This window comes from Rhipicephalus microplus, chromosome X (genome assembly GCF_043290135.1).
Source record: "Rhipicephalus microplus isolate Deutch F79 chromosome X, USDA_Rmic, whole genome shotgun sequence".
Lineage (NCBI taxonomy): Eukaryota > Metazoa > Arthropoda > Arachnida > Ixodida > Ixodidae > Rhipicephalus > Rhipicephalus microplus.
Window position 1 is genome coordinate 154,776,952 of NC_134710.1, and position 18,425 is coordinate 154,795,376.

The 18,425-nt window shown below is 44.4% G+C and overlaps 1 protein-coding gene across 1 annotated transcript in view; it reads left to right on the forward strand.

Annotated features, from left to right (window-relative positions):
- Nucleotides 1-18,425, forward strand: part of LOC119177056 (neuropilin and tolloid-like protein 1) — a 460,939-nt gene that overhangs the window by 382,032 nt on the left and 60,482 nt on the right. Inside the window, exon 5 of the mRNA XM_037428420.2 lies at nucleotides 16,639-16,775. Within this exon, the coding sequence (XP_037284317.2) occupies nucleotides 16,639-16,775 (137 nt within the window). The remainder of the gene's footprint in view (nucleotides 1-16,638; nucleotides 16,776-18,425) is intronic.

An 18,425-nucleotide genomic window follows, 5' to 3' on the forward strand; every position in this document is an offset into this window, starting at 1 on the left:
GTCTTTCTTCCTGGGCTAACTTTTTCAATTCAATTCAATTGTGTATTCATTACTAGTACAGAAGGAGGTCCCAGAGTTACAAAACTGTCTGGGAGACTTCTTATCAGTCGTTTAACAATGTCATTAAATTGATAGCAGTGGAACAATAATAGATAAAAAAGAATTCTGAAAATAATAAAGCAGGACGTATAGCAGTAAATATTATTAATGGAAAAAAACAGCAAAGCAGTGTAAATGTTCAATAAAAAGTCACTTACAAGAAAATTATAGGACATTCTTTATAAAGATTACAACCAAAATTGCAATAAATATATTGGTTTACATAAACATGATGCTTTATCCTAGAATAAGGGGAGATTTCATAGATAAAAAAACACCTGCACACAAATATGTAATGCACTGCAAAAAAGCAAAAATTATGCAGTCAAGGAAGGAAGCAACAAAAGGGAGAAGGCAGGGAGGTTAACCAGAAAGACATCCGGTTGGCTACCCTACACTGGGGGATTGGGGAAGAGGACAAGAAAGGTGAGAAAGAGTGAAGAGGGGGAAATATAAAAAAAGGAGAGACTGACAGTAATTTCACTGCAGCGTGTAGAGCTGCACCGCATGCCAGAGGTGTTCACACAGGCCCGTCTTTCTCAAAAAATACAGCAGGGCTTTCACTGCCTTGTGGGCTGTCGAGGGATGTGGACGTTGCTGTAATAGCACCTGCACAGGAAGAGGCCGATCGTCCAGTCGCCGCATTGCGTTCGCAAGTACTTGTCTGTCTGAGGCAAATTGAGGACACTCGCACAGCAGATGTTCGATATTTTCATCGGTGCCGCAAACATCGCATGCCGCACTGTCCGTTATTCCAATTAACCTGGTATAAGTTTTCGTGAAAGCAACTGCCAGCCAAAGGCGATAGAGAAGCGAAGCTTCACGTCGATGTAGGCCAGGTGGAGGCCGGAGTTGTAGTGAAGGGTCGAGCTCGTGCAGTCTTGTATGACGTATGCTTGGTGTGTTCCACTCAGTCAGTGTGAGGCAGTTGACGAATCTGCCTCGCCGCGTCGGCTCTTGAAAGCGGCATTGGAACACTGTTTGTTTCTTCATGTGACGTGCGACAGTGCAACACTAAACGTATAATTAGATTTATAGGTGCATGTTGCCTCACCCCAATTAGCCGTGACTACTTCGTAGTCCCCCGCCACCATGTGTCTCATAATTATTTAGCAGTATTGGCACGTAAAATGTCAAGACATGGCTTTTTGTATGTCATTTCATATCAAGCTTGCAGCAAGAAAAGAGGAAATATTCCCAGGTCATTCAAGGAGCAACTCTTTAGCACTTAAAGCCATATTTTGGCATTCGAGGCAGCAAAGCCAATCTTGCGTGTTATTCGTACATTGTAGTATGTGAAAATGGCGTATGCAACTTGTGAAAAAATTTATTTGGCTAGTAAGTTTATCTTAGCAGCAAATCACACCAAGGGGGGGGGGGGGCAAAGGACAAGAAACAAGGTCGATACAAGCACAAAGTATCTTGTGGTCTTCTCCGTATTCTTCTGCATTCCTTGTTTCCTTTGGTGCCTTTGCTGATGAAGTTGTGTAGACAACATTGAGCTTGCTTTCCTTCACTTTTGCAACATGAACCCGACTATAGACGTAAACGTAGTCGGAATGCCCGAGGCTATTGCTTTACAGGACAGCACGAGAAAAATAATGAATTTTTTCGACAGCCTAGTTACGGACCTTTGTAGGATGGACAGCGCTAAGGAAAGGAGAGTATGCAGTATAGGCATTTTCTTTATGTATGAAAACCAAAGGAATGGAGGCTACGCTAGAGGAAGCTATCACATCATCCTGACCGAAATATTCAAAGAACACACAGCCCATGCACCCACTCACCAACCCACCTTCGTCCAAAAAAGAAAGAAAGAACGAAACAATAAGAACTGAGAAAAAAGAACGCCAGGCCTGCGCTGAACACGCAGAACAGTCACAGTGAACGCTGTAATGTCTAGTTCACACTGAAGCATCTGCATTTCTACAGCGAGAAAAATTCTTCTGTCGCCGAAATGCAGCGTCTTTCACACTCGAAGCGCACCGCACTGCCGAATTTGATGAATTAAAACTCCGCTGGATGCATGGATGGATGTATACGGCTGTGCCCTTTAGATCGTGCGGTGGCTCACGCCACCTAGCCATGAAGTACTATCGCTATGTGTTTAAGGATTGAATTTCACTCGCGCCTTGATTGTAGTCACCAATCAGTTAGCCTCCACCTGGTTATTTCTACCCGTTTAAAGTCTATTTTGCCTTTACTGTCCCTAAACCCGAATGCTTTAAAAAATTCTGTGCCATTATCTTGGACTATAGGGTGGAGCCCTTCACAGAACATTATCAAATGTTCATCCGTTACCTTCTCTTATCCACATGCACTACATACCGTGTCTGTGCCTTCGTGTTTGGCTCGGTAAGTCTAGGTCCGCAATACTCCCGTTCTGTCCTCGAACAGCAGAGAACTATCCCGAGATTTGTCGTAGATATTTTCTTTTGCAATTTCCTGCTTGAAAGTTCGGTAGGTCTCCAGTGATGATTTTTCAAGCATTCCAACCTTCCACATGTCCCTCTCTGTTTCCTTCACCTTGTTCTTAACTGATGTTTCCTTTTTTCTTGGTATTCTGCTGTTGTCTAAATACTTGCTTGACAATTTTCGAGTTCGCTTCTTTCATTTAGTATCAACATTCATCATGTACAAGTACCTGAAAACTTTCCTAGCCCAACGCTCCTCTCCCATTTTTCTCAATCGCTCCTCAAATTCCATCGTGCCGCTAGCTTCCTTGCACTCAAACGATGTCCATTCCACGTCACCCTGTACCCCCTGATTGAAACTCTTCCCTTTTGCTCCCAAAGCAACTCTACATGAGCCACTTTGTTTAATTTCCAATCTTACTCCAACCTTTGATTTCATGCACAAGACCGCATTGCCGCACGCCAAACCCGGGACCGTGACACCTTTCCAAATCCTTCTCACAACGTCGTACCTATTGTACTTCCACAGTGCCCTATTTTTCATTACAGCTGCATTCCTGTTAACTTTAGTCATTACGTATATATCTTTCGTGCTTCCTTAGGTACTCAGCCCCGTCATTTATCCATACGCCCAAATATTTGTATTTATTCACTATTTTTAGCGTGACTTCTTGTGTCTTATCCTCACTATTTTTGTTTTCATTAAAATTCATGATTGCCAGTTTTTCTCTGCTGAACTTCAAATTTAACAACTCTGCCTCTTCAACACAGATGTAAATAAATACCTGCATATCTTCCTTGTTGTCGGCTGTTATTACTATATCATCTGCATACATCAATGCTGGTAATGACTGTTCAATGTGTTTTCCTCGCTTGGCAAAAGAGAGGCTGAAGCCGAGTCGACTCCCCTCTAATTTGGCTCCTAGTCTCTGTAGATACAGCCGGATTAGAGTGCCTCAATGCCCACTCCTCTGCTCAGAGTGAAGACATCTGCGGCGGCCGCCATTATCACTCCCTCTGCGTACAGGCTTTGTTCTGGCGCGTAGTGGCGAATGGTTGTAGCCCTGGGGAATTCAACATCCAGGCAAAACATATCGAAGAATACGCGCACGTGAGTTCCACAGCTTGGAGAAGATGCGGCAGGCACTACAATGGCGGAGGATGCAATACAAAAGGTGTCAGCGCGCTGAGCGGGGGCACGCGCATCGAGGCACCTTAAGCCGAATCATGGAGGAAAGAAAAACTAAGGAGAGGCCCTATCCTATCCCAATGCATTGCGAAAAGTGTGGCGGAAGTGACGTCAAACTTATGGGGCAAACAAACCGGTATGGAGCAAACAAAACAGCAGACGCTCCGCGGCGTGCTCTCAGTGCTGTTTCGCTTTGACTTAACGCGTATTGTATGGTTTGCATACAGTAAAATGTTGCGAGCACACCTTTCCCAGACTGTTCGTGCGTGGCAGGCCCGACCGCGGCGTGCTTAAATACTTCGTGGAGTGTTTTTGTGCACCGGCACATAAAGCACCGGTACGTGTCGGAATGAAAATCATTCAGCTCCTGCAGCATCGTATTCGCACTCACCCGGCAGTGACTTACGCGTTGTGCTCGCCGCAAGGCCTTTCTCTCTCTCTCTTTCTCTCCTAGCCATATTTCTTGATCTACGGGCCGATTAGCAGTTCTTCGCTCGTATATAGTGTCAGTGTGGCAATGCATGATTTTGAGAGCTCGCTTCGTAGCTGTTCCGTGCAACGCCAGCCTAGTGCTTGACGTACTTCACGTCGGTAAGAAGTCGCAGCTGTATTTTATACATGACCATGCACGTAATTTTCAGTGCACACACAACTAACACGCAGCGAGCGCACACCGTACAATGCATACACACTTAGTCCGGTAACAAGAAAAGTTTATTGTCCTTCCGTATGAACAACACAACTTCTAAAAACGTGACACGAGGCCTACAACAGTAAAAACGAGAGTTCGCGTGTGTTCTCAGTTGACACAGTGAGTAAGAACCAAAGGAGTGTACAGCTGAGAGCACCGCCTGCAAATGCTATTAACAGTGAAGCGAACATGCGTGAAAAGTGCCACTAAGTACATCCGACGGTGCACGCGATTTGCACCGAGTATACACTACAGCTGGGCATCGCACAGCTTTTCTATAAAAAAACACCCAAAAGAAGCACCACTCGTGGATTGACTCGCTGCCGGCAGAGAACACCGCTTCCAAGGCCGCTGCGGAGGCTGGTCGCCAAAATTCGCGAAGTGTTTATCTGCTTCTCTGCAAGGAGGTAGTGCAGGTGTTTCCGATGCGGCGGCTTCACGAATATGACGTCATGACCTCTCCTATATTTTTCCTTCCTCCATGAGCCGAATAACCATAGCGCGCCATCTGCCGAGTGAACCATCAACTACGGGGCGAGCGTGGGATGGAGGCGCTGTTAATTACTTGTTCTCGGCGGCTCGCAAGTTCAGCGCGACCATGAAGAGTTACATGAAAGGGAAAGAAGACAACAGAAAAATTCGTCCTGGCCTCCCAGACGAATTTTTCGGCAACTAAGACGTTTTCTTTCTGAGAAATACGTGTGGATTTTTTTTTTTGTGGCTTTGTGCTGCAAACGGGTTGTTGTCTTCTTTCCTTTTCTTAACCCTTCCGCCACGTTGCGAGTTTCCGCAGAACTCATTTGTGAAGAGTTGTATCTTTTTGTTTTGCGCATTTTAACGCTCGTTGCAACTCTGACGAGAAATGCAACTGCATCGCAAAGTGCTCGCGATTTAATGAGCAAAGCAATACAGGCACAGGAACTCGTACTTACCAGTCAATTTGAGCTTGTTTCTTATTTTATTTCACAAATCGTCCTTATAACAAGCTGTCCTCATGCTTGGGGTGGCGCTTGTCGTATAGTACGGGGTGGTTGCGGACCAATTCAATGAGCATTTCTGATAAGCACATGTTACTTGACTGTGACACTTGACTTTTACATGACGAGCAAGTCGTACTTGGCCACAATCTTTTTTGAATCCTTCGGCAAGTGCTTCTATTGGTTCGCGGCGAGCCGATCCGGTGGCAGACACCGGAAAAATCAGTCCCAAAGCGATCGGCGTGGAGAAGGCTTTTTCGGCGGATCTCACCGCCGCCTCTTTGCGCTTTCGGCGGCTGGAGTGCTCAGTTTGAACGAGCCATCAGAGAGGATTTTCTTGAGGCAACTTATACAAGTACACTTGCAAGGTACTCACTGCGCTATACATCTTCTTAACTTTTGCGAAGTAGTGAAAGCACCCGCCATGTTATTATTCGTCATTCTGCGAATACGCCTGGTACATGGTTGCACGTGGTTGATGCTGTGGCTCGTGACGATGAAGAATTATAGCTGAGCCTTTGTAATGAACTAGAAGTTTAACAACTCACTCACTACTAAGTTCGCATTGTGTGAAGCCCGATTGTTATTTTACACTTTTACAACGCTACATTGCATATGTTAACGTGAATCCTTGCCCAACAGGACTCTTGTATAAAATTTTTCTGTGCAGTGGCCTCACGCACCGGCGTGGCGCGGTGGTGGGATACTCGTCTGTGACGCAGAGGGCACAAATTTAAGTTCCGGCCAATCTTGTTTCTTTTTGTCGTTGGTTTTTTTAATTTCGCGCTACAGCGGTTACGACGACATGGGGTGGCCCCGGACAACCACGCCATTAAAATCAGCTGTCGCTTTGGTCTGCGTCCGCAAATACGGTAAAGGTAACGTTCCTCTGCTTGTAAATGCAGAAAAAGATATCTCTTGCTTTACAAGCGCACGCGTTCTGTGCGCAGGCTTCGCCATACAACATGTCATATCGCACTAATATTGTGTGGCACAAGTGTACATTCCCATCGGGCGTCTGAACATCTCATTATAAAAATGACTTAGTGGTTTAAAACCAGCTACTCATTACTAAAAGTGCACACGTTACTCCGTGTATCCACTATAGTGGAGGCATAGCAAGTTCGAAAATATTTTACGCGCATACATGTTCGTGGTTTAAAGCATGCTATGAATTACACAGAATGCAGCCAAATACGAAAACTTCCCTGAAACAAGCCACTTTTAGCTTTATCTAGTACAATGTAGTAATTGCTAATTTAAAATTCTTGAGTACCATTGTCCAATAAAATGTGTGCACTAAATATACGTGATATGAAGTATAAGAACTAGATACATGATATCGCTATCGCGTTCAGCTTTTAAAAGCGAAAATTAAGCCCCCCCCCTCCTCTCATTTTTGTCGCTTCTATGCCACACATAGCCCACACCTCGCAGTGGGTTATGTCATGCATTTCAATTGGGACAGACCGCGCACCCATCAGCTAATACTGGCGGCGAGTGAGAGCGGGCCAGAACCTCCGCCATTCCGGCAAGCAATCGTTCCTCGCCGTTTAAGCTCCCCACTCATAAATATGAAAAACAGCACCTCCTGGTTGATCAAGCAATCAAGCACAGAGGCGACACCCGCCATGAACTCCGAACCAGAAAGCGAAGGCCAGGTGCGTCTGTTTTTGGCCACCTTTGTGAAGCTCGCGCTCGGCCATGCCGTCTTCCTAGAGGAGAACACGGGGGACATTCCTGTTAGTTGTCCGCTCAGGGACCGCTCACAACGGACAGTTCATCTGAGTGCCCCCGGCCATGCGCATGTGCCTGGCGAGCACGGTCATTAGTCCACTGGGCGATTGTACTGGCCAAGCATTTTACCTCTGAATACTCCTTTGCGGGCACCGCTATGAGCTGTTTAAAGCTTCTAACGGGGTTTGCAGAGGACACTGTGGGCTTCTAGAAGATACACTCCTCCGAGAATGGACATGTTTCGTACGAAGATCGTACTTCTCAGCGTCTGCCATACGAGCACCTGCGTGTACTTCCCGTGGTTGCTGTTGGGGAAGACACCGGAACCAATTTCAGCCGAATGGCGTGCTTCTCAGGCCGGTCGCATTTTCATTTCATACGCTGTCATCATGCAATGAATTCACGAGTTGGGAGAGACCCTTGCCATCTGCCGGCCATTTTCCCCATTGCTCTGAGCCTATCGGCATCGTGCTGCTGCTCTCTTGGCTACTCGGCCGTGGCACCAAGCACTGGGCGCCGATGTGTCTGTGTTTGACATCAACCAGTAGTATTGGCCGGTTGATATCGCTGAAGAGCATGCCTGCAATGCCTTCCACCTTCGCTCTTTTTTCAGCCGCTTCTCATCACTTTCGGCATTTTCTCGTAGCGTTGTTATTTATTGTATATTCGAATAGTGGTCAACTTTTTATACTTCAAAGGAATGCGATGTGTTTACATGGAGATAAAGCTTTTATGATTGTTGAAAGAATTTTGTGTATCTTAACACCTCTCGAATCTATAAATCCGTTATAAAAATGGACGCTAAAAAATTTAGTGAGATGTGGTTGCCGAGCGCCCCCCCCCCCCCCTCCTTCCACAGCCTGTACGCCTATGGCTGAGAAATACTTGCGTTTTACAACACGCTTCGCCCATCGGCACTTCTTTTTCGTGATAGAGGTATCTTAGTTTCTGATTCAATTCTTTCACAGGCTTACATATATTTCTTATCTGTATATCATTCTTTAAAAGAACTCGTGCAGGCTGCTTGTACGCTGCCGGGTATATAATAAGGTGTTCTGCAAAGATTAGGGTGGAGGTAAGGAAAATGGTAGGGCTGAACAGAAGTGATGGGAAGTTGGGTAGTTTAAAATCGAGAAAACGTTCGAGGCATTTACAAGATCAATATGAGATCGATACAATGTTTCACCTAAACTTTCCCGAAACAAAGATAATACTCTTATTTCTAGACTACCAGGGGAACTTTAAGTTGTTGGGAGTGAACAAAGAAGTTAGATGTGTTAGGTGTGATAGACTGGAGAATATCACTTAAATGTTACGTATGTGCAACACAAAGCTTTGATTTTGTAGTGTGGCAGCTTGGGCTAGTTGGTATGGCATGACTATAGTTATAGCGCGAGACCAGAACGATGACACAGAGACAAGAAGTCCTTCGTGTCATTCTTGTCTCTGTGTCATCGTTCTATTCTCACGCTATAACTATCGTTTGAATTTGTGTTGCACATTCGTCGTACGCAAACCTCTTGTGGGCTCCCGTTCACTGATGAATACATACAACGCTAGGTATTCTAAAATACCTTATTAACGCGATAGCGTTAAAGAGCTCGTTTCACAGGATTTACAGCATCGGCGTCAGCGTTTGCGTCGTTGGTTGTGTGCGAGAAATCATCAATCATCATATTGTCCGTTAGCGGAAAATTCAGAACGATGAGAAAAATGAACAATTACTGCATATGTACGAGGTGAATGATGATGATGGAGCCAAGCTAGGTTCCAAAGTCTAGAATGTCTACGTTGAAGTCAATCAATAGTATAAAGGACGGATGGACGGACTGACAAGTCACAGATGCATGGACATATTGTGGTATATTTTAAACATATATGCGCTACGAAAGCTCTTAGTATGGTATATGTAACACCTGTGTTTCAGGCCAACGGGAAGCTGTGGCAGTCGCGTCAAAGGGCATCGTGAGATCCTAATGTGGTTCGCTCCTAATAATGAAAATTTCCGGGTTCAAGTGAGGTTTGAACCCAGGCCACCAGCATGGCAAGCAGGGGCTCTACTACAGAGCCACTGTATTTTTTTATTTTTTGTTAATTTGTTTGTATATTTATTTATTTATACATACATACTGCTGCCTCAGTTTCAAGACATAGCAGGCGTGGGTACATGTTTTTAGTACAAACAACAATAACAACAAAAGAAACGCAAAGATTTAACAAGCAAGATGAAGATATAATGAGCTTACATAGCTTTACATAGTCGTTGATACCGCTTTGGAAAAAAATTATATAAATGTCATGTAGCAGAAGCCGTCTCCTTAATTCATTATATTGTCTCCTTAATGCATCATCTATACACGTATCAATATTAATATAAGATCGGCTTTTACTTTTGCTACTGTTGGTGGCAGTCTTGTATTGGCCACTCTAGAAAAGAGGGTAATGACAAGCCTGCGAAAAGATTATGAAGTTGCGCCAAAATGTTGAGAAACGAATCCTTGGCCAAACTCTTTCTTGGGTAGGTGCCAATCATCCAAGCAGCATCGTCATCATGATAAATCAAGCAATCAACCAACCAACCAACCAGTGATCAAACCAGCTTGACGAATGTTCTGCTGTATTGCTAGTTACAAGTTTCTGTTACGGTATAACGGGACATTACTGGCGGAGGTGGGGGGTAGCAGTCTATGCACTGCAACCTCGAGGAAGATCCCGACATCAACATTGAAGCCATAGAAGAATCAGCTGAGCTTTGGTGCAGTCGTCACCAATTAGACCTACCACATCAATTTGACCTTCTTCCAGAACGCTCGAGAAACATGGCAAGTGCGACAACGGCACGCCAAACATGAACAGATTTAGACTCCGCCAGCTCCATGGCCTTTCAACGTCTTGTGAACACCAAGGCCGTTCCAATGTTCATGCTTACGAAGACGTTGAAGACTGGCTGGTTTGTTTGTTTATTCGTTTGTTTTCTTACAATAAATGGCACGTACACACTTTAGGGGATTGGCCAAGAATGCGACGTTGAGACTTTTAAATGTTATTTTAGGAATGGTAGGGGATTAAAACAAAATAAATAAATTATGGCAATAATACAAAATACATTAAATTTAAACTATACAAGTATTATGTTTTTGAGCTTGTATTCCAGACGACTATATAAACCTGATGGGAACAATTTGAAGAACTTAGGTTTTAGCTAGTTGAAATGACGAAGAATTTTAAATACTAGAATAAAATGGTACTTGGTGAGTAGTTATAATGAAATTACACACGGCATCAAAGGCATCTCTGTGGCAGTATCCCAAGCCTAAGGCATCGAAGCTTAAAACATGTCCCTCTGCAACGATTAGGCCTATCTTGGTAAGAGGAGTGATGAGAGGTCGAATACTAATGTGAGAATATCTTTGACCTGACAAAAACTAATGTTCACTATTTTCTAGTTCACCGCAAAATTGGCAGAGGGGTGATATCGTCAGACCAGTCCTGTGCAAGTATATGTTTAATGGGGAGACATGGCATCGAAATCTAGTGATCGTCTCTTCTGAATTTCGAGATTGGCTCCACTGTAACTTTCATGGAAAATTTAAGTGCTTATATTACATTCACGTGGTTATTGCTTCCATCCGATCTATGTGAATAGCTAACTTTCAATACCTGATTTAGGTAACGCCTTCAGACCTTTCCGGAATGGATCCCGAACCCAATCCGGCCTTAACATTTCGAGAAATTACTGAATTCTATCGATTGGGCTATGCGATTTATCATAAACCCTGTAGGGGCCTTACAAAGGCAGAGGAACGCATACTCCTCCACCTTTACACCAAAACACTGCTGTGCCCAGCAGTTTTCAAATATCTTGCTCCTGCGTGTACAGGAAAATGTTCCTGTAAAATGTTCAGCCGTTCCGACCTGGCGAGCCAGAAGGCCCTGGTCAACCGAGCTCGAGTCGCGTTGGCTGCCAATGGACTTCTGTAATGGGGAGCCCACCTAGTGTGTGTGAGGGGTGGCCTGCACCGGGTCATCTCCCTCCTACTCCCTGCATATCTATATAAATAATAAAAATTTTTCTCTCTCTCTACTGACGCGTGAGCTACGGCATCAGCGATTTCATTCAATTTTAACCCACAGTGGCCTAGGACTTACGCTAATTTCATATACCTCAGCTGAGACGGAACCAAAGATCGTAACATTGTGATGGCACGAGAGGTATGAGAAGCTGTAAGAGCTGTGCACAGCGAGAGCGAATCAGTTATTATTGCTGCCCTGTTTTCATCTATCGGAAGTTTTCGCAGTGCCATGATGACAGCCATAAGCTCAGCTTCAAAAACCAGAGTTAAACCAGGGAGCCTCACGGTCAAAGACCACCTAAGTGGCTGGAAAACTATTTCTACGCCTGCCCTTCCCTCATTTACGGAGCATCTGCAGCTATTATGTAATTGTGAGTAAAAATTAAATGAAATACCGATGCCTTAGCTCGCGCATTGATATATCTCCCAATAGTTCAGGTTCCTCCAGTGGTAGAATACTTCACCGCAATCAAGTATATAAGATTACCTAGTCACACAGATCGGATGAAATAAATAATCACGTGGACCAAATATAAGCACCTAAAATATCCATGGCAGTCGCAGTGGAGCCAATCTTGATAATCAGAAGTGACGATCACTAAAATTATTACTGGCTGGACCAATACGACTTCATCGCCTTTTCGACGATGCCATCGTCTTTCAACAATTTTTCAATATATTGTGTGGCTGAAGCGTGCAATCGCGCCAGGCGTCAAAAGATGCGATTTGAGCAACGAGTGATTCTGTTAAAGGCCCACCTATTACAAAGCTCTCAAATACATTTTCTCACCAGTAGCAGCAGCAGAGCCTTTGACAAAATGAGCAGTTGCGTATATATATATATATATATATATATATATATATATATATATATATATATATATATATATATATATATATATATATATATATATATATATATATATATATATATATATATATATATATATATATATATATATATATATATATGGTGGTTGAGTGGCCGTAGCGTTGCATATAGTCTAGTAGATCCTCCGTGAGCGGTCACAACGTGGTTTATTTCGACGTTTCGGCCTAGAGTCTGGCCTTCATCAGGATTCCTGATGAAGGCCAGACTCTAGGCCGAAACGTCGAAATAAACCACGTTGTGACCGCTCACGGAGGATCTACTAGACTATATATATATATATATATATATATATGTGTGTGTGTGTGTGTGTGTGTGTGTGTGTGTGTGTGTGTGTGTGTGTGTGTGTGTGTGTGTGTGTGTGTGTGTGTGTGTGTGTGTGTGTGTGTGTGTGTGTGTGTGTGTGTGTGTGTGTGTGTTACTCAATGGTCGCGTATAGTGTAATATTGGATGTAGCGCCTCGTACAAAATTCTGCCTTCACTTATTGGTCCTTCACTGATTCGCAAAACAAATTATTAAGGATTATGGCTGGCAATAGGCATTCAATGACACTTTGAAACGGCCAATTTCATGCCACAGTTGTTCGTTTTGTTTATACTGCAGGGGTGAAGCATGCACAGAGAACCGAAGCAGGTTAATAGTTCAGAAGGTAGTGCGCACGGGGCCCTAATACGCTAGCGCGACCTACTCTTCAAGGTGACGCTCGCTCGAGTGCCCTGCAATTTTCATGGCTGTTGTTGTTGTTGTTGTTGTCGTCGTCGTTGTTGTTGTTGTTGTTGTTGTTGTTGCTGTTGTTGTTGTTTAAAGGGCAACTCACTATACATGTGCAAGGGCGTGTTGTTACCATTGTTGTTACCAGTGCAAGGGCGTGTTGTGGACATCAGCTGATAGAGATTCCGTATGCAGCTAACGAATTGCTGGCGTGGTACGAAAACAGCCGTAATTGAAAACACTACGTCGTGTGCCCTTTTTTTTTTTTGTCGTAGCTGTGCTTCGGGAGCGAATGGAACCTAACACGCACGTATCCACGTCAGTGGCACTTGTTTGAACGTCCACGCAATGTCTGTGGAGTCATGCAAGGGATACGTGCCGTGAAAGATCGCTCCCCATGGCACGTGACTTCGGTTCTTCATGCTTTATTCTAAGGGCACAATACCACTGCTGCATATGCGCTGAGACGCGAAAAAGAAATGTACGGAAAAACAAGAGTGTGCCCGTCGCGTTCACATAAAAGCGCCTTCTCGCGTTCTGCAGTTGCAAGTACGCAGCACTCGCGAACACCAGCCCAGGCAAAGCGAGACTTTAGGTTTCGCATCGAAGATCGAACCCCGCAGGAGTCACGGTAACTGACAGCTCAATTTCTTCTAACCCGTATTATAATGGTGAAACATGTAGCGCACAAAAAACACGGATTGAGAAGACTGTACGACAATAACGCAGCTTTGAAAATTTTTGTTCGGTAAGACGTTCCCTAGGCAGCATGATACGAGTTCCAGCGATGAACTGAAATTCGCATTTGGGCCGGGTTAGAGGTCCCTTAAAGAATGCGCAGAATTCTCACAAGAACATTTAAGAGCATCGCGAATGTGGCGCTTTTTGTAGATGGTTTTTTAAAGGTGAGAAGGACATACTTTGCACCCAATAACGGCTGTTTCGTGTCCAGGAATAGTCATTTAGCCGTTTTACTGGTACCTAAGGGTATCTTGTCAAAGAAAAAGGTGGCTGTTCGATTGCGCTGTCCTTTTTCATCTTGACACTTTCGGCCCTGGCGTCCTATAAAAAAGACATGAAGCAATTTTGCTGCCAAATGTGACACAATGAAGTCAGAAATTGAAAACGGTGTGCGAACTATCCGCAATACATTTGCGCAAGCATAGATAGTAATTCTGTGTCGTCGTCTTTTTTTGGAATTCTGCAAAGTAGAAAACAAAATGGTGGATTGCAACATTGACGACACTCGCCCGAACTAAATAATGAATGACGCCTTACTGGTTAACTAATAAATCAGTAACTATCGTATTTATCATGTTGTTTATAAGATATCTAACTTGATATTTGCAAAGTGGGGCTTTACTAGCATGAACGTATCGCCCGAAGCAGTTGACAATCTTCATTTCCTAAATATAGGACACCAGGGCTCAGTGGTTGTGAGACCTCTGAATGCATTCAGGCTAATCCAGATGTGTAGCTCTTGTAAAAGCCCCGGTTTCTAGTAACCTGCCCAGATCACTTAGATAATATGTAAAGGGTATCTAATTCTCAGATAGTACGTAATTAATTTTATTTTGTTTTTAAATATAATATTATTCCGTGATTGAACTAAAAGAAGACGACGATGAAGTGTAGTTCAATCAGCTTACCCTTGCAAACATGGGCGGAATCAATTCTGGTGCCGCAAAGCAGCGTACGGCAAATTTATGATGTTGGATCTTCCAAAGTGTTCAATATGTAGACGGTGGCCGTTATGATGCAATGAGGAGCTGTGTATCACGAGCGCAAATCTTTGCGATTGGACAATTTAGGCGCTGTAACTAATATGTGGTTGTGTATGTTAAATTCACAACGATAACTTGCACTAACAAGTTTAAATAAATTGTATGTATTTAAATTCACCATATTTCACTTTGCAACCAATAAGCCCTGGTGTCCTATATTTAGGACATGGAGTCATTTTTCTTGTATACTGATGGGATGCTCAGAAAGAAGTATTTTGGTGTTCTTCAGGTTGTAGTAACTCCAAATCAACGAGAAACAAAAATATCCGCCGGTGAAAAAAGTCAGGGCTGAAAGGGGTAAAATGGGACCTCATTTGAGATAACGAGCAAGCTGGTTGCCTTCTTGCGTATTGTTCCTTGTGCTACAGAGAGTTAAGCAGGTACTTCGCTCGGAACTAAGAGTTCCAAATCATTGTAGGGCTGTTCGTGGCTCGGCGTGGTGTATAAATAGAAGATCTTTTTAATTGAGCCTTTAACATGAGAAAACAGCGATCTAAAAAACCAACCGCGTTTGAGTTGTTGCTAAACGAAGCATGGTATTGTTCTCTGTGTGTTGCAAGGCTGCAAGCAATGCCAATGAGTGCCTCTGCTTTTTTATTATCGTTTTTTCACTTCGGGCAAGACGACACGGCAGCTGTAGTCCAGGAAAGAGCCCGTATACATTTCACGCTCTAGCGTGGAGTAATTGGCGCAGAAGGATAAAGAACAAAGAACATGGAAAAACTAAATTGGGATAGCACAAGGTGAGTCGTTTGAGGCGTGAACGGATATGATGGAGGTGCTGAGTAGTTAGTTACATCATTGGTACAAGCCACCTCACTCATGGCGGGTCCCTAGGCGACGGCTGGGCGTAAATTGGCCATTTATAATGGGCCCCGGGAGTGGCTCGGTTGACCTCGTAAATCGGATTCGAGCGTGCACAGCGGGAACGCCAGGGCCCCACCATGATGCGCTGAATGGAGGCGCCAACAAGAGCAACCGCGGTGGCGGTGGTGGGTATAATCAATCGATCCCGCGCATACATGGCCGGCCGCGCCGTGTTTTCCCTTAGATTGAGATGAGTCTTTATAGACGGCCTGCTCAGTGGTGGCCGCGTTGTTTATGCGTCCCTGGGGCGCTCCTGGCGCGTATCGATGGCGAACGCGTGCCACTAAGTTTGGTGTATAAGGCCCCCGGCAGCCGCAGGTGTCCTTCACATCAGCAGGCTATGTATGCACAGACGACGCTTTCGCGAAGAATATTACGTGACTGCGCCTCGGGCCTTAAAAAGGACGACTTCCATGCCATCGGGCGCTATCCTTGCACGTCCCAGGACGATATCCCCTCCATCCCTTTCTCCAAGCATGTTTGTTGTTCTCTAAAAATTTTACTCCCTTGGCACCGGTGAGGGCCACCGGCCTCAGAACGCACGCGTATGTTGCTGTCGTTTTGTACACCATAAAAGGGTGATGGGGAAATAAAAAAGGGGTGGGAACATTCACGGGAAATATATTCGACAGTAAAACAACACTCCTTCAGCAAGAGTGTAGCCTAAATGGCAGTTGAAATGTAATGACTGATGTTTATATCCAGAAAAGTGTGAAATTTTTAACATACGTGCATATGATAGAACATATAGAATTATGCTAGGATCGATGCTTCAACTTCAGTCTTTCCGTGTATATAAGGTATGAATAAGGCACGCAACATTACTGGTGGATGACGACAAAAGTCACGCTTATTGGTTTTGGTAATTGTGGACAACCCTTCTGAGCCGTTCAGGACGACCGTTTAGAAATAAGGAGATAAACCAATTTGTTGCCTAAACGCGGATGCTTACCTGCGCTCCATCGGCAACTTTTCCGACTGGCTTCTCTCCTTGAAATTGCGTATTATTATACAATCACATGTGGTTCCTCTCATAATCTGTATGCAAAGATCATTTCAAAATGAGACGTAAACCGACACAGTCTATCTTTGTTTTATTGTCTTAGCTTGTCGTTTCTTAAAGGGCATCTCTGCGAACTTTGTTGACAAGCAAGTGACGTGAGCCTCACTTGCGCTTACCCGAGATTCGCTGTGCCATCTTTTCAGAGTGCCTGTTCAACGTCGAAGGCAGCCACGGCGTCATTGGCTCGGAAGACATCAAACCATCCCAGCTGGAACACTCCCGCCAAAACAAGCTCCCCCTGGAGTGCACATGGAGCATTCGGGTGAAGCCATCCTGGAAGGTGTGCAGTCCCACTTTATTCCTGCGCTATATAAATTCTTTCGCGTGGTGATTGGTTTAGGTGAACCAAATAAAGAATGTGTTTACCATGACGACAAAAGCACGCCCCGATACAGGTAAGTTCCGAGTGACATCGCTTATTTGTAGGCGTCTATTACGTTGGCGTAACTATACATTACCTTTGGGAGAGTAGATGCACAGATAGTTTAGACTGCACACACTCGCTGCAGAGCAGTACAGGATGGACGAATATCACCCGAGAACTTGGCGTCTTTCCTTCTTTCTTTCTTTCTTTCTTTCTTTCTTTCTTTCTTTCTTTTTTTTTTCTTCACAGTCAAATGAATTGACACCTACAGAACAAATCGATAGCCACTGGGCAATAAACACAAACGAAGCCTTCCTTTAACCAGTATTCGAAAGCAAAGTCACGCACAGTGCAGAGCGCAACTATTTTATGCAGCCCAGAACCTTTCAGAGCAGCAAGAGTGACGCATCACGATTCAACAATTTTGCTTTGGGTAATGTGCACACAGCGGTGTTTAAAAACAAGTCAGCTTAGCGTCCTTTGTAATTAATTTATATGTGGGACTTAACGTTCCAAAACCACCATATGATTATGAGAGACGCCGTAGTGGAGGGCCCCGGAAATCTCGACAACCTGGGGTTCTTTGACGTGCACCCAAATCTGAGCACACGGGCCTACAACATTTCCGCCTCCATCGGAAATGCAGCTGCCGCAGCCGGGATTTGATCCCGCGACCTGTTGGTCGGCAACCGAGTACCTTAGCCACTAGACCACCACGGCGGGGCAAGCGTCCTTTGTAAGAACACCAAGTACAGTTTTAGATAGAGTGCACTCATTATTCAGAAATATAAGGGGGTCTGGCATTCCACTCTGATGCCCCAAAAACATGTGTGAACGTACCGTATGGGTGGAACAGGAAAGTGGTGGAGCACAGGCGGGCCAGTGAATTATTACGCAAGCCTACCCAGAACTCGGTTCTTGTGACTGGTGAGCTGGAACTTTTGCATCATAGGCATGTGTTGGTGAAAAAGCAATAGAATTATAGCTGTTTTATTATGTGCATATCTTGCACCATGCTTACAGCAAATTTTGTGCAGTTCTTTGATAAAGTTATTCATTGACGCCTGTCGAACAATGGGTCTCTGCTACTGTCACTCTTCTTTGTGAGCCTTTGTCTGCTAGCCATTTTCATGAGTTCAAAGCTAGTCATTGTTTGAAGAAGTGTATGGCTCTTTCCCTAGAATATCTATTACCCTCTTTCTCTCACTCTTTTTGTCTCTATCCTTCTTTAAGTAGACTTTTTCTTTTGAGAAGGCAGGCGTGTTCTTCGCTCTCAAAACGTATGACCTCTTTCTTCAACGCTTGACACTGGTTATACTGGCCAGTTTCTACCAATGAAAAGTTCTCAATCGATGCAGATACTATAACACATAAAAGCATTACGTTCCGAGTGACGTCAGCCCCGTCGCGGTGGTCTATTGGCAAAAGTACTCCGCTGCTCATCCGCAGGTTCCTGGAACAAATCCCGCCTGCGGCGGCTGCATTTGCAATGGAGGCGAAAATGCTGTAGGCTCGTGTGTTCATATTTGCGTGCATGTTAAAGAACCCCAGGTGGTAAAAAGTTCG